Source organism: Bipolaris sorokiniana (genome assembly GCF_000338995.1).
Source record: "Bipolaris sorokiniana ND90Pr unplaced genomic scaffold COCSAscaffold_1, whole genome shotgun sequence".
Classification (NCBI taxonomy): Eukaryota; Fungi; Ascomycota; class Dothideomycetes; order Pleosporales; family Pleosporaceae; genus Bipolaris; species Bipolaris sorokiniana.
Genome location: NW_006911895.1, coordinates 3,318,971 through 3,331,891, shown reverse-complemented (window position 1 = coordinate 3,331,891; position 12,921 = coordinate 3,318,971). Strand labels below are relative to the sequence as shown.

General features: G+C 52.7%; 4 protein-coding genes across 4 annotated transcripts; 2 read left to right on the top strand and 2 right to left on the bottom strand.

The window, feature by feature from the left end:
* Positions 1–704: 704 nt before the first annotated feature.
* COCSADRAFT_132732 (uncharacterized protein) lies at positions 705–1,771 on the top strand. Its single transcript, XM_007697083.1, has 2 exons — positions 705–1,073; positions 1,141–1,771. The coding sequence occupies exons 1-2, from the start codon at positions 912–914 to the stop codon at positions 1,453–1,455; spliced, it is 477 nt and encodes a 158-aa protein (XP_007695273.1). The 5' UTR covers positions 705–911; the 3' UTR covers positions 1,456–1,771.
* A 351-nt stretch (positions 1,772–2,122) lies between these two features.
* Positions 2,123–3,544, top strand: COCSADRAFT_22288 (uncharacterized protein; the record flags this gene model as incomplete). The annotated part of the gene is made up of 5 exons (XM_007695906.1): positions 2,123–2,263; positions 2,414–2,629; positions 2,700–2,862; positions 2,920–3,293; positions 3,410–3,544. 5 exons carry the CDS (start codon positions 2,123–2,125, stop codon positions 3,542–3,544), a joined length of 1,029 nt encoding a protein of 342 aa, XP_007694096.1.
* A 428-nt stretch (positions 3,545–3,972) lies between these two features.
* COCSADRAFT_78415 (uncharacterized protein) lies at positions 3,973–5,223 on the bottom strand (the record flags this gene model as incomplete). Its single annotated transcript, XM_007697082.1, has 1 exon — positions 3,973–5,223. The coding sequence occupies one exon, from the start codon at positions 5,221–5,223 to the stop codon at positions 3,973–3,975; it is 1,251 nt and encodes a 416-aa protein (XP_007695272.1).
* Positions 5,224–7,768: 2,545 nt separating this feature from the next.
* COCSADRAFT_217552 (uncharacterized protein) lies at positions 7,769–10,378 on the bottom strand. Its single transcript, XM_007697081.1, has 3 exons — positions 9,836–10,378; positions 8,486–9,780; positions 7,769–8,431 (listed from the first exon to the last, which is right to left on the bottom strand). The coding sequence occupies exons 1-3, from the start codon at positions 10,206–10,208 to the stop codon at positions 7,922–7,924; spliced, it is 2,178 nt and encodes a 725-aa protein (XP_007695271.1). The 5' UTR covers positions 10,209–10,378; the 3' UTR covers positions 7,769–7,921.
* Between the last annotated feature and the right edge of the window lie 2,543 nt (positions 10,379–12,921).

Sequence of the window (12,921 nt, the reverse complement as noted above, 5' to 3'; positions counted from 1 at the left end):
TGGCGTTCCGGTGGTTGATTGGGCGCTTGTCGAATTAGACAGGCCTTTGTCAAAAAGTTCATGAGCTATCAGGTCAGGTAGAGACACGCTGCAAGCAAGCGGGCTGCAAAAGCTCATCAATGAAATTTTGACACGGAGAACAATCGTTACGATCCATGTCCTGTGATGAAACTGGTCTTCACATGCTAAACAATGTCCCGCCCCAAGCACCAGCGCCTGTCCACGAGGAAGGAACAGACACCCAAGCATTAGGTCAATAGTACAAGCAAAGGGCTTGAAACGGTAATCAATCTTCCTGCTTTTGACAAACGAGTCCATCATCGAGAAGGAAGGACGACGTATACTGAAGAGGTTGTTTACAATAAAACATCTGGGTCGTGTACATTCTGAGATGCTTCTTGGTCAGACAAAATTTCCGAAGACGCCGAAACTATGAACTGCAGCCTTTCCAATGGCGCACGAGTGAATCTAATGGAGCTGTGCAGCGTCTCGGGGACAAATGGCTAGTTGTTTACAGACGGCGACATGTAATCAATGTCTCGTGTCAGCAACAACGAGCCAGTGGCTTAGTGAAAGAAAGGGCGGAAGAAGGGCTGGAGCTGGAACGCGAACGTGGAAGCTTCGAGAGGCCCTGACCTAAGCGAGACTAGCGTGTGGCGGTGACCTCACCTGCCGCTTCGACTCATCGCGGCCCATATTGCTTTGGGCCTCTACATAAGCAAAACATCCATCCACCTTATTTGGCAATTCTATATATCCAACTCTCCTCGCTCGCCTCCTTCAACTTTGGCCACTTCACCAACAAACAAACAAACGCCAAACACAAGCGCCCAATACTCCATCACCGAGACCGTTCGTAGTCTTCTATACACCAACTTCAGCTCCTCTATTTTATCAGCCACATAATCAGAATGTCTGACGACTGGAGCTCCGTCACCAAGATTGGTAGCCGTGTCCGCGGCGGCGCTGCTGGACCTCGCGAGACCGTAGTCAAGGGCAAGTCAGCTCTGAATGCCGCTCAGCGAAGCGGCGGTATCGTTGCCACAGAGAAGAAGTTCGCCTCAGCCAACGCAGTGAGTAACCCTAGACCTTGTCTTTCTCAAAGCTCAACCAAAAACATTACTGACAAGCAAATCACAGGGTGCCTCATCAGAAGGTCAACGTCTCACCAAAGTTGACCGCTCCGACGACATCGTTAAGCCCAAGACCGTTGGCATCGCTGTCGGTCAGGCTATATCAAAGGCGCGCTCTGAGGCGAAGAACGACAAGGGCACCACGATGACACAAAAGGACTTGGCTACAAAGTGCAACACCACACCCACTATTGTAGCAGACTTTGAGCGCGGTACTGCTACGCCAGATCAGAAGTTGCTGGCAACTATGGAGCGTGTGCTCAATGTCATCCTGCGGGGTGACAAGATTGGACAGCCCAAGTTCCCAAACAAGAAGAACTGAGCGACTCTTTGTTTCGGCTTCAGGCTGGGCGCTGGAATGCGACTAGGCTGTGGTCCGGCAGATTTCTTTGCTCAGAAACGTGGCCAAGGCTACAATAAGTCTCTTCTGGATTAGCGGGCTTGGGATGGGCGTTTGATGGATATCACGATGTGACTCCCTTCTGATGGGAAGCATATCATAGCTCTGGCCTAGCCTATACTGCACAGGCTGCGATAGCCAGCTCATACTGAGTGGCACTAGATGCTAAATAAAATCCACTTTTTTGAATTCATTTATCTCTGACGTCATGTTGTTTATGTATTTCGCTACTATGGAGCATTGGAGGCATGTGTTCATGTCATTCCGAATGTATGGGTGAGCGAATATCCAGAACACCTGTCCGTGACGAGGCCCCGCTACGTGATTGGCTTGTCCAAGCTTACTAGCGCCCTTTCCCTGCCATGCCCGCCAAACATGAGACCCTTGGATTCCTTACTTACCCCACGTTATGCTCATCCCCTCGAATAATCTTAGATCCAGGATCTTTGGCCTTGGTCCCTTGTTGTAAATCTACCTTTTCTTCTGGTTTCTTTATGGACCACCAGTCACTACTTACTACTTTGCTAATGTGTAACCTAGATCCATTACCCTCGTCTCCATTGCTTTTATATCCGTATTTTATCTCGGAATGAGTACTGCGGGGCATTCGGATCCCGTACCCGTAGGGAGTGGTAGTGGGAAAGTGCAGGATTTTCACTACAAATTCACCGTGCAAAAGGGTTTTTTTCAGCAGAGTGAGGATGAGACGGATGATAAGGAGTTTGATTTTGTATGTTCGTTGAATCTCTCTAGTTTACATATAAGTCCCCTCAGTTTGGATATGACCCAGCGAGAAATTGCTATATTAGAAAGAAAGGGGTCTTTGCGATAGGCACAGAAGAAAAAAGCTAATAATTTTTTTTGTTGTTGTTTGGAATAGAAAACCTCGAATTTCGGACTGATCAATCGCACGTATTCGACGGACTCTGATGAAGACAAAGAGAAGGGTACGCAATGGCAACGATTTGAAAAGTACATCCGCAGCCTCGAGACTTCCAAGCAAGCCGGCGAAAGCTACAAGGTGCTTTTCCTAGGTCGCCACGGTCAAGGCTGGCATAACGTTGCGGAAACGAAATACGGGACTAAAGCTTGGGATGTACGTTATTCTTTCTCTCCTCTAAACTACTCTCTCTTCAATGTACGCTCTTTTGCTAAGATGAACAAAGTGCTACTGGTCCGCCCTCGACGGCGCAGACGGCATCACCTGGGCAGATGCACATCTGACTCCGCTAGGCGAAGCCCAGGCAAAAGCCGTGAATGAACTTTGGTCTGCTCAACTCGTGAAAGGGATTCCGGCACCGGAAACTTATTACGTTTCTCCTTTAACCCGTACGTTTTCTCCCCCTCGTTCTTTTCTGTCCCAACGGACCCCCCACCCCCCAACAGTACGATTCGTCCTGACGGACCTAGGCACAATCCAAACCGCTTCCCTCTCCTTTTCCTCCCTCCCCCTCCCCGCCTCAGCCCCTTACAAACCCCTCATCAAAGAACTCCTCCGCGAGGCCCTGGGTGTTCACACCTGCGACCGCCGTAGCACGCGCTCCGAAATTCAAGCAGCACACCGCCATCTCACTTTCGAACCGGGGTTCGCAGAGGAAGATGAGCTGTGGTTGGCTGACTACCGCGAGCCGAGATCGGCGAGGAATTATCGACTTGCGGTGTTGCTGGATGAGGTGTTTGAAGGGGATGAGGGGGTCGTGGTGTCGATGACGAGTCATTCGGGGGCGATTGGGAGTTTGTTGGTGGGGTTGGGACATCGTGTAAGTCTTTCCCTCTCTTTTTCCTTATTCTTGCTGTGGTTTTGGTCAAGTATGGTTAAGGAAGAAGGGGACGGGGATGGATGAAAGAGAAGGGATGTGTGCTGATTAGATTTTAGGAATTTGCGCTTGAGACAGGGGGCGTGATACCCGTGTTTGTTAAAGGCGAGAGGGTGCAGGGGAAACGACCGGTTCCGCCAAAGGAACCGAGTGATGCGCCGCCGTTGTGTCCGGAGCCGCCTGTGGATATGTAGTAGGGACCGTTTTTTGAGAAAAGAGAAAGGAAAGAAGGTGAATCAGGGAATCGAAGTTAGTGTTATTATGAAAGCTATAGAGCACAAAGTGGAGAGTGGAATAGAAAGTTACCGGTATATTCTGTCAAGTTTATAATAAGAATTCGTTGACCAAAAGAGGGGTATCTAGCGATAGCGAAAGTCCTGTATGCAACAAGTGCCATTTGAAAAACAAAATGGTGGGAAAAAAATGGGGATATATGGGAAAAGAAAACCTTTGAACGCAAAGAAGAACCCCCCGCTAAGACGGTAAGCGGAGAAAAAAGAAAGGAAAAAGAGGGGGAAGAGGAAGAAGAAGTCGAAGAAGAAAAAAAAAAAGGAGGGGGGCATCAACCTTCACCACCCCCAGGTCCTCCACCACCACCACCGCAGTCACTCAATCCAAGCCTCTACCCAGTCAACCCCCTCCTCCACTCCACAACCCCAACTCTCTTCTCCTGCTCCTTTACCAAAACCATACCAAACCACGCCATAATATCTAGCCCCAAACCCCTCTCCAACGCCTTAATCCGCTGCATATTTCTCACACCCTGCTCGTCATACCCCAGACACTGCAGCGGCCACCCACTCTTAATCATCTCGCGCTGCTGATACTTGTTATGTCGAAACGCATCATACGGCGACGCGCCTAGGACTACAAATAGCAAAGTGATGGCTAGAGACCAGAGATCGGTAGCGTGCGAGGGCGGCGATGTGCATGTGGAGGTGAGCAGAGAGGGGTCGAGGTAGTCCCAAGTTCCTGCGCCGAGGGGTGAGGTGCTGGCGTCGATTGTGGCGTTGGGTAAGGTGAGGGTTGTGGAGGAGAAGTCCGAGTAGAGGGGTTTGGGGGTGGAGGAAGAAGAGGTGGTTGAGATGAGGATGTTGGAGGGTTTGATGTCGCCGTGGGTACAATGTTTGTCTTGCATCCAGATGAGGCTGTCGATTAGAACGAGGGCGATGCGCGGGAAGATGGCGGTTAGTTTTTCGGCGCGGGCAGGTTCGTCGAGTGTGTTGAGGTGTTTTTGGAGCCAGCCTTCTAGTGTGTCATCCATGGCACGGAGGAGGAGCGAGCCGCTGCGCGTGTCGAGGCCGTAGAAGGAGACGATGTGGTGCTCGGCGTCCGGGAAGCGGGTTAGGTAAGAGAGGATGCGGGCTTCGGCGCTGAGGACCTTTTTCGCGCTTGTCATGGCGGGGACTTTGACGGCATAGAGAATAGGTGTAGGGGGCAACTTTGTCAGACTTGCGCTCGAGTCTGCACCTCGCACGGGAGTCAGGGGTGGTGTCATGTCGGGACTGCAGGGAGTCTGGGATGAGGTTTGGTTGCTCGGCTTGGGGAGACACGGGGTTGCGAGAAACACATCACTCCAGGCGCCCTCACCAATCTTCTTCTTTCGTCCTCGGTCATCTTTGCAAATCTCGTAGTCCCTAACGTTGTGCGGAAAGGTTATGAGTTCTGTGCTACCGGGCTGTGGCGTGCTCTCCAGGGAATCAAGTCGAGGACGGCCCCTTGACGATACAGAACTTCCGCGACGCAAATCTGATAATGAACTCAGAAAATCAGAAGACGTGGAGTTACTTTTTGAGTGCGCCTTGATATGAGGTGTTCCTGGGGGAGTAATGGTACCACTGTCGTGCGACATTTTGATATCCTGCGCACCCATGGTTGAAGAACGACGTTTGGTGGGCGATGCCGGTGGCGTTGACAGAGTGGGTGCCGCGGACTGTCCCGGCTGTTTCCCAGGAACAGCAAGATGGTATCCTTCTCTTACTACTTTGTCTGTACGTACGTGAAGTTGTGGTAGCTGCCTAGTGTCTATCTCTATCTTGGGTGATAATGTGAATCTCAGTTGTTCTTCCCTTGAGTTTGGGAAGGTAAATCGGGGAGGTTCTGCCATGATCGTCTCCCTGGGGGATTGTGACTTGACAGTGCTCGCGTCTGACAAATATCACTATGCGGTTACAATGTGCGGGTGTATCGTGTTAAAGTTTTTTTGTTGAGTCCTGAAACACAATGCGAGCGTAGAGTTGCCCAATAGACCCCGGGAAACAGTGCGAAACGGAGACAGGATTCTGGAAAGTCGAGGGAGGAAACGTGTAAAGCCGAACAAGCCCGGGTTTTGCCTTGTTTTATTGTGGTATCCCAGTCCTTGTGCCGGAATCGGAAGAAGCGACCTAACAAAGAAAGCGAGAAAATAAACAGTGATACAGGTAATGGTACAATAGATAAGGAGGCGCCTCCGCTAATACAATTTGGCGCGTCCTACCAGATAATAGGCGGAAGCATAATTCGCGGTTTCAGGAAAATCGCGGTACGCGCGGACGCGGTGCAGCGGGAAAAATAAAGGGACGTGGTTTTGTATCAGAGAGGTGATAGAAAAAGGATCGGAGTTGCAAACGGTCTATAAGCAGAAATGGGCTGCGGGGGGCGGGTGAGACACCCATCGGGCCCGGAGACGTAGCCAGGGCGCAGGCAACCGCGCGCAACTTTAACCCAAGTGTCGGTTGGGAATGTGATTCGCAGGGGGGGGAAGGAGACAGAGGTGCTTCTTTGAGGCGGATCGGGGCATTCCAGAGTCACACCCTATTCACCCGTCTTTCCCTCCCGGGTTATGGTTCCGACTAGTTGTTGGCTAGAGCGTGCAAATGGGGGCGCATCCTTGGCTTTGAGATCTCCAATCAATCCCCAGGCTCGTAGGAACGTGCGCGGTTTGATTGGGCTGCGGGACGTCTACCCATCTCAGAGGCGTGTTGCTTCCTCATTGCGGTTTACTTGCCTTTGGGTGTTCCAACTCAGGTAAACCGCTTGGCAGCCCTTGAGAGTGTCGCCGAAAAAACCTAATTGTTGTGTGTGTCAAGTTGTTCGCTCGGCGATACTCCGGTATGTCTCTATGCCGACGTGCCTGTGTGACGTCGTCGCTGACTGCACAATTGTTTAAAAATCATGAGATCGTGGGGATCATGTGGAGCAGTTCTGATGAGTTATCGCTAGCTTGCCGTTGGCTCCGTCCGTGGTGTATCGTTTGGTTGCCGTCTCGTCCGAGAGCAAGCATGTTTGCTAGTGACGTATTAGTTAGGAGATGTCTTTCTCTCGCAGCCCCATGATGGAGGTGCGTGTCGTCTCTGTCCTCGGTAGTAGATAGTCAGCCTGCATTGTGAGCTTGTTCATGCGCTGGCAATCATCGTCGTCATCACCATCGGTATCATGATCAGATGGCAAGCAATGAGACTGAAGCGAATCGGCGTTTATTCTTCCCTTGGCTCCTGCAGCGTCAATTGCATTGCATGTTTAGACTGGTAGATCATCAAGAGACGCTCCTCGTTGTCTTTCGGCTTACCATGCTCAAGACAAGGTCTCAAATCAGTGGAGGCTTGAGTGCAAGAGCAAGCCACCGCGGACTGGGGAAAATCCATGGAGGAGCATGCGGGAGCTATCAAGTCACCCACGCGGACGTCGGCCGATCAGCAAGTCAACGACACGCTGCGATATTCGGCCATTCCCCGCCTTCGCATTGGCACGGAGAATTGTTATGCACAACCCGAATGTCGACCGAGCAGAACTTGGTAATCGAGATGCGACAAGTTTATCGTGTTCTCGTTCATGATAGCCGCCGGCATGCACAATAAGTGGGGCCTGTACCAAACCTGCCATGGCTGCACTATCGACTATCAACGTCAAACTCGAGATCATCTGGTCCACTCTATTGACAGGTCAAAGTCAATCGCCGGTCACCATGGCAGAGCAGTACAGAGCAGTGCAGTCTATTTGAATGATTGATTTCTTCTCTGCGTAGGTCTATCTCCCCATCTTTCCTACCTCCTCTCCTCAGCAGCAGCAGCAGCAGCAGCTCATTGCAGCGGAACATGTGCGCACACATGCTTGATATCAAAAAAACAAAAGATCAAAGCAAGGCTGATCCAGTTGACGCGCCGTGTAGAAACAAAGGAAACTCCCAAATACCCATACGCAAGGAAAGTACAAAAACTGGCGCACGAGGAAAGGGGACGATTACGTATATGCAGGATGAATATACAGGTAACATTATCCTCCTCCATGCTTAATCGCTCACACGAAGAGCGACATGGCGCAGCCCTGCCCAAGTGGATGCAGAGGTGTCCAAGATGAAATGCCGCCTTTAGTAGTGGCGAGGGTCTAATTGTGCCATACGCACTGTTCAATGCGAAACCCAACTCGATTGATGATTACAATATATTCTTGTATGGATACTCGAGATATACACAAGGCGTAGGGATGGCCTAATATCTGTTTTGTTGATTTTGCTGTTGCTGTTGCTGAGCGGCCGAGGAGCGTTTGTACGAATCGATAATCTGGCCCACCTGCTCCTCGTGCTCGCTCTGGCGTCAGTTTTCATATCCTGCCCCCCGTTGCCATGGGCTTGAGCTGTTGGCTTGTCGATACTGCTGGCCATTACTGCCAGGTCGGTATGACGGTGCCGGGCTGCGACTCTCATAAAACGAGGGAGGCGCAGATGGGTTGCTTCCGTCATTGCCCGCGCTCCGTGGTGGTGCGGCAGCGTAGTGCTCGCCAAAGTTACCCTCCTTAGAGGCCATTTGGCGCTGCTCCTCGGAGTAGTAGTCTTCGTCCTCGTCGATACGGCTGCGAGATCCAGTAGGGTGAGTGCCCTTGCCCTCACCGCGAGCAGTTGCGCCAAGAGCATCGAGCTCAGTGGTCAGCTGAGTTTGCGACTTGATGAAAGAACCACGGTCGTCGCGCATTGGCTGGTAGCGAGTATCAGGATTCTTGGTGAACAGAGCAAATCCAGATGAGACGAGAAGCATGAGAAGGAGGATGAGCGCAAAGGCAGCGTTGATGACGAAGAAGATGACACCCATGACACCAGTGACGATGGTCTAGACATGTTAGCTTCGGTGAGGACAAAAAGCAAAAAGTAGCATATGACTTACAGGTTGTTTGAAGACCTCAGTAAACATCAACAGGAAAAAGGCACTTAGGAAGTTGACGGCAGCGATGGCAATGTTGAAACCATTGGTCTTCTTGTCCATCCACGGGCGCATAACGGAGACAGCAATGAGGAGAACGGCCTCGATGATGACAATGGCAAATCCCTGGACCTTGCTGCTGCCCTGAGCGAGACCGACAAACATGGCCTTGATGAACAGGTATGCAAGCCATGGAATGATGAACCAGTAGGCAGTGGCCTTGAATTGGACATAGAGAAAGCCCCACTTGTTGAGCGCCACAGGGTCCGAGTAGAGGATGTAGGCGGGGTTCTTGTGCATGGCAATAGAACGCTGGGCAATACGGACGACCTTGGAAGAAGCCCACGTAAGTATACCAAGCATAGTAAGCATAGAAAGAATGGCCAAGACGACCAAACCGATGGAATCGCGGCGCGTCAGCTCCCAGAAGCTCAGAGCCATCATTTGGGGGAAGCCAATGAGAACAACACGGAAGAGAATGCCCTTGAGGACAGTCTGCCAGCCGTTGCGGAAGTCAATAAACTTGTCACCCTTCATCTTGCCAGCCTTGGACAGACCTTCGCAAATGTACTTGAAGGCGACAACACCAATGACGGTAAAGAGGATGAAGATGACAAAGAAGGTGTAGCCAGTGAAGAAGATGTTGGTCGTCTCAATCTTGGCCTTGAAGCCAACACGCTCAACACCGTGGAGGACGACACGTTCGCCACCAGCCTGGGCCTCGGTGGCAGCAGCGTTACTACGTGCGATGAGACGACCGACAGCTCCGGTGGTGAATTCGATGGCACGTCTGACCCTCCTCTTCTTCTGGACCTCGACAGAAATGTACGACAGTTGCGAGAGGTACGTGGTTGGTGTTCCACCGGTGGCGCGCTGGTACCATGTGGCCATCTTCTGGAGGAAGCTAACACGGATGATACCCATGGTCCATTGGAAGTTTTGGGTCCAGGCAGAGACAATGGGAGGGAGGGGGACGCCGCACATGCCGATGAAGGCTTGCGCCTGGAAGTAACCGAAGAGCGACATGGCGTTTGCAGCGACATGGGCAGCCGTGTTGGAGTGACCGAGACCAGAGGTAACAGCAGATGCCATCAGACCTAAGCCTGCTATAATGGCTGTGACCCAAGCGACAGCCTTTTGGTCGACCGAGTGTCCGTTTGACAGTTCTGCTTCTACACAGGCAAGCTGGACATGGGTTTCTAGATCCTTGATCTTTACTCGTACAACGGCGTCAAGATCAGGAATGGTGTATGCAATGCCTAAGGAAGGGTTAGCGACGAGGATGCGACACGCGGAGGCGCAAGAGGGGCTTACCTGGGATTGCGCTCATGATTTCCTGGCTAATATCGATGTTGGACTTGATTGTCAAGGGCCCGGCGTTCATGGGGCACATGCCCTCGAGCTCCTCTTGGCCGCAAGGGTCGAGCTTCTGGTTCATGGCCGAGAATCCGTAGACGAGCAGCTCGATGTCGGCCTCGATCTTGCCGGCGATGTTGGAGATACCTTCAATCTTGAAGCCCAAACTGCGGTTACCGGGGGTAAAGGCAACGTTGAAGAGCGTAGCTGAGAAGGACGAGTTTGCCATGCAAGGGTTGAGCGACTTTGATTCGATGAGGCGCTCAGCAGAGACGAGGGGCGCTGCGACGGCGGCGAGCCATAGCAGCGACTGGGAGAGGGAGAAGCGCATGACGGGCGGTGGTGTTTTGGGCGTTGTTCGTGTTGTTGTGTATTAGGCGTGGTGAGGCAGGGAGCCTCAGGCGTAGGCGTGAGCGTACTCCTGACGAGTACTGCTAAAGTTGGTCGGCCAGACCAGCGGCGAGGGAAGCTCCTTCAGCGAGCGTGGATCGGGGAGCGAGTTGGGGTGCACAGAGTGTGGGGTATGGGGGAGAGCGAGCGGCTGTCGAGAGCGACAAATGGGGGTGGTGATGATGTCGAGAAAGATGGTGGTTGCGCGCTGGGCGACGGGGAGGGAAACAGGGCAGGAGCGAGGCGGCGGCGGGCGGCGGGTCTTGGCTGGGGAGAAGGAGGCTAGCAGGCAGGATAGCAGGGCAGGGAGCAAGAGACCAAACGATGGGACAGGTAGCGATCAGCGGAGGTTTCCACTTGACGCGGCCTAGCTAAAGTGAACGAGCGTGTGCAGTGCAGTGCAGCGTAGTGTAATGTATTTCTCTGTGGGCGTCGCCGGCCGGACTCGAAGTGTTTTGAGAGTGCCTGAGCAGAGCGAGAGACAAGAGGAAGAGAGGGATCCCATGGGCCGTGGTCTATGCACCTAAGGCCGTCTCCTCTCTCAGGGGAGCGAGACGCAGACAGCGGTCCTCTCACAGGTGGGCTAGTGGGCCAAAGGGAATACGCGCGGCTCCTGTGCGCGCCGGTCCAGCCAGGCTGACTGCCCAGCCCCAAGCGCTCTCCTCATAATCCTGTACGCAGCCGTATACAACTTGTGGGTGTTTGGTATGTATCGCATCTATTTTGTTAGATGACAGGTATGTACCGTACCGTCTTGGTTAGCATGTACGTATTCACTATCGAAATCCACGCCTCCCAATCCAAGGCTGCAATGCAAAGGCCATTCCCTGCTGCAGCCCTCGTCGCGTGCCCTTTGCTCGCAGCCCCTGGTGTCTCAGGTCTGCTAAAAACAGACGCTGGTAATTTCTCCTTTGCGACCATCTGCAACACGCCGACAGGCCCAGGGCTGGCAAGGGGGGGGGGCGCGGTGACATGAGCGACAGACACGACGGCCCTCTGCTTCGCCACACTCGCACGCAGGAACAATTTCGGGCGGCCAATTACCGCCGCGCCTCTAGACCGCCTGGGCCGCTGACTGAAGCACCCGTCCCAGCCCTTCGTATCTTGTCGGGAACACGGCTGCCATGATGCTTACTACATACTCGCGCACTCTACACTATCTTCGCAACCACCTCGAAGGCATAGCAGAACTGCAACACGGACACACGGCACCAGAAACGCCTGTCGCCCGTCACCGCTGCTGCTGTTGCTGCTGCTGCTGCTGCCACATTAGCTTCGCGGCAGAACATGTCAACGTTATGCCATCCGGCATTCTGCGGCACGACAAGTCTGGTCAATGACCCCATCCGTGCATTCGGCACCAACGGATGGCTGCTGCTGCTCCTGCGCCTGCTCGTGCTCGTGCTCCCAAAACTCGCCTGGCGCCAAGATCTGGCCCCCGTGAGCCAATCACGCGCCGCCTACACATGCTCGCCCTCGACTAGCTCGGCCCATGAGCCGTTGACCTGTACTCTTTGTACACCATCGTGGCCGCCATTCAATATTGCTGCGCCTTCTCTAGTACCGTTTTTTCCGCTTTGCACCTCGTGCACCAATGACATCTGTGGCAAGAGCGGCATCACCATCCCTCCCATCTCATCACTAGCCAAATGCCAATCAACGCGTCAACCACACACGACCCCCATCTCCCGCCGTCACCCAACGCGCGTTCAAACAAAGCCCATGTCTACCTACTTCCTTACATATCCACATGTAATGTGCCTACGAACCTTGACGGCAATCTGAAACACGGGATCAGCAATTGCGCAAATCTCAAGAGTACCCGCTCACTAGCCAGCGATGCCTTTGTCCTCCAGCCTCATCCAGCTCCCCATTTCCTCCCTTGGCTGACCCTGGAAGATCGTCATCTTTCCACCCTGTGGCTGTGGCTGTCAGGGACCCACCGATCGCCTGCGAACGCGTAACCATGCCCGACTACCACGTATCTACCAAAATTCCCTGACAAAACGACTACACTACATTCCGCAGCCTGCCTCTTTACAAAGTGCCCATGTTTGCGTGGTTGGGGCTCAAAGTGGGTCCATTTGCCCTGAAAAGCGGAAGCAGCCCTGTCCTGGTTTCTCAACGGCTTCCGCATGAGTTGTGACGTATTCCGCCACTCTAAAACGAACTGTCGCCTACACCTACTTACTATGCTGGTAAGTCATTTTGGCCACCATACCCTGACATGCTCGGTCTTCATCTATAGTACACTAGTCAACTCTACACGCTCGTCGCCGAGGAAATTGTGTCAGTCCAGTCCCTTGGCGACCGACGTCGCATTATTCTAGTTTGAAGTTTGCAAACAGAAGCACTCGTCGTGCGCACATACACACACTAACTGACAAGGCCAACATGCACTTGCTCATATTTGCATTCTCCCATCTCCATCTGTCTCTTTTAATCTCTCGTGTCTCCTTTTACCTTGACTCCAAATTTCCTCGTTGACCTTGTGCTGGTCTGCTTGAACTTGTCATCTCACCTTCCGACTTCTAATCAACGTGCATTTCCCATTTTTTGTGACATTCTGCGAAACTAAGCGCAGCCAGCAGTACGACATGATGTATGGACCGTCTCTTCATTTCCCGCAGCGGTGTAGTTGTTTGCTCCCAAGG

What these genes read in the sequence shown, in the direction of transcription:
- COCSADRAFT_217552 (XM_007697081.1), bottom strand. Translation starts at nt 10,208, where the DNA reads ATGCGCTTCTCCCTCTCCCAGTCGCTGCTATGGCTCGCCGCCGTCGCA. An exon ending in AATCATGAGCGCAATCCCAG is followed by an intron (nt 9,781 to 9,835) that starts GTAAGCCCCTCT and finishes ACCCTTCCTTAG; the next exon opens with GCATTGCATACACCATTCCT. An exon ending in CTGAGGTCTTCAAACAACCT is followed by an intron (nt 8,432 to 8,485) that starts GTAAGTCATATG and finishes TAACATGTCTAG; the next exon opens with ACCATCGTCACTGGTGTCAT.
- COCSADRAFT_132732 (XM_007697083.1), top strand. Translation starts at nt 912, where the DNA reads ATGTCTGACGACTGGAGCTCCGTCACCAAGATTGGTAGCCGTGTCCGC. An exon ending in AGTTCGCCTCAGCCAACGCA is followed by an intron (nt 1,074 to 1,140) that starts GTGAGTAACCCT and finishes AGCAAATCACAG; the next exon opens with GGTGCCTCATCAGAAGGTCA.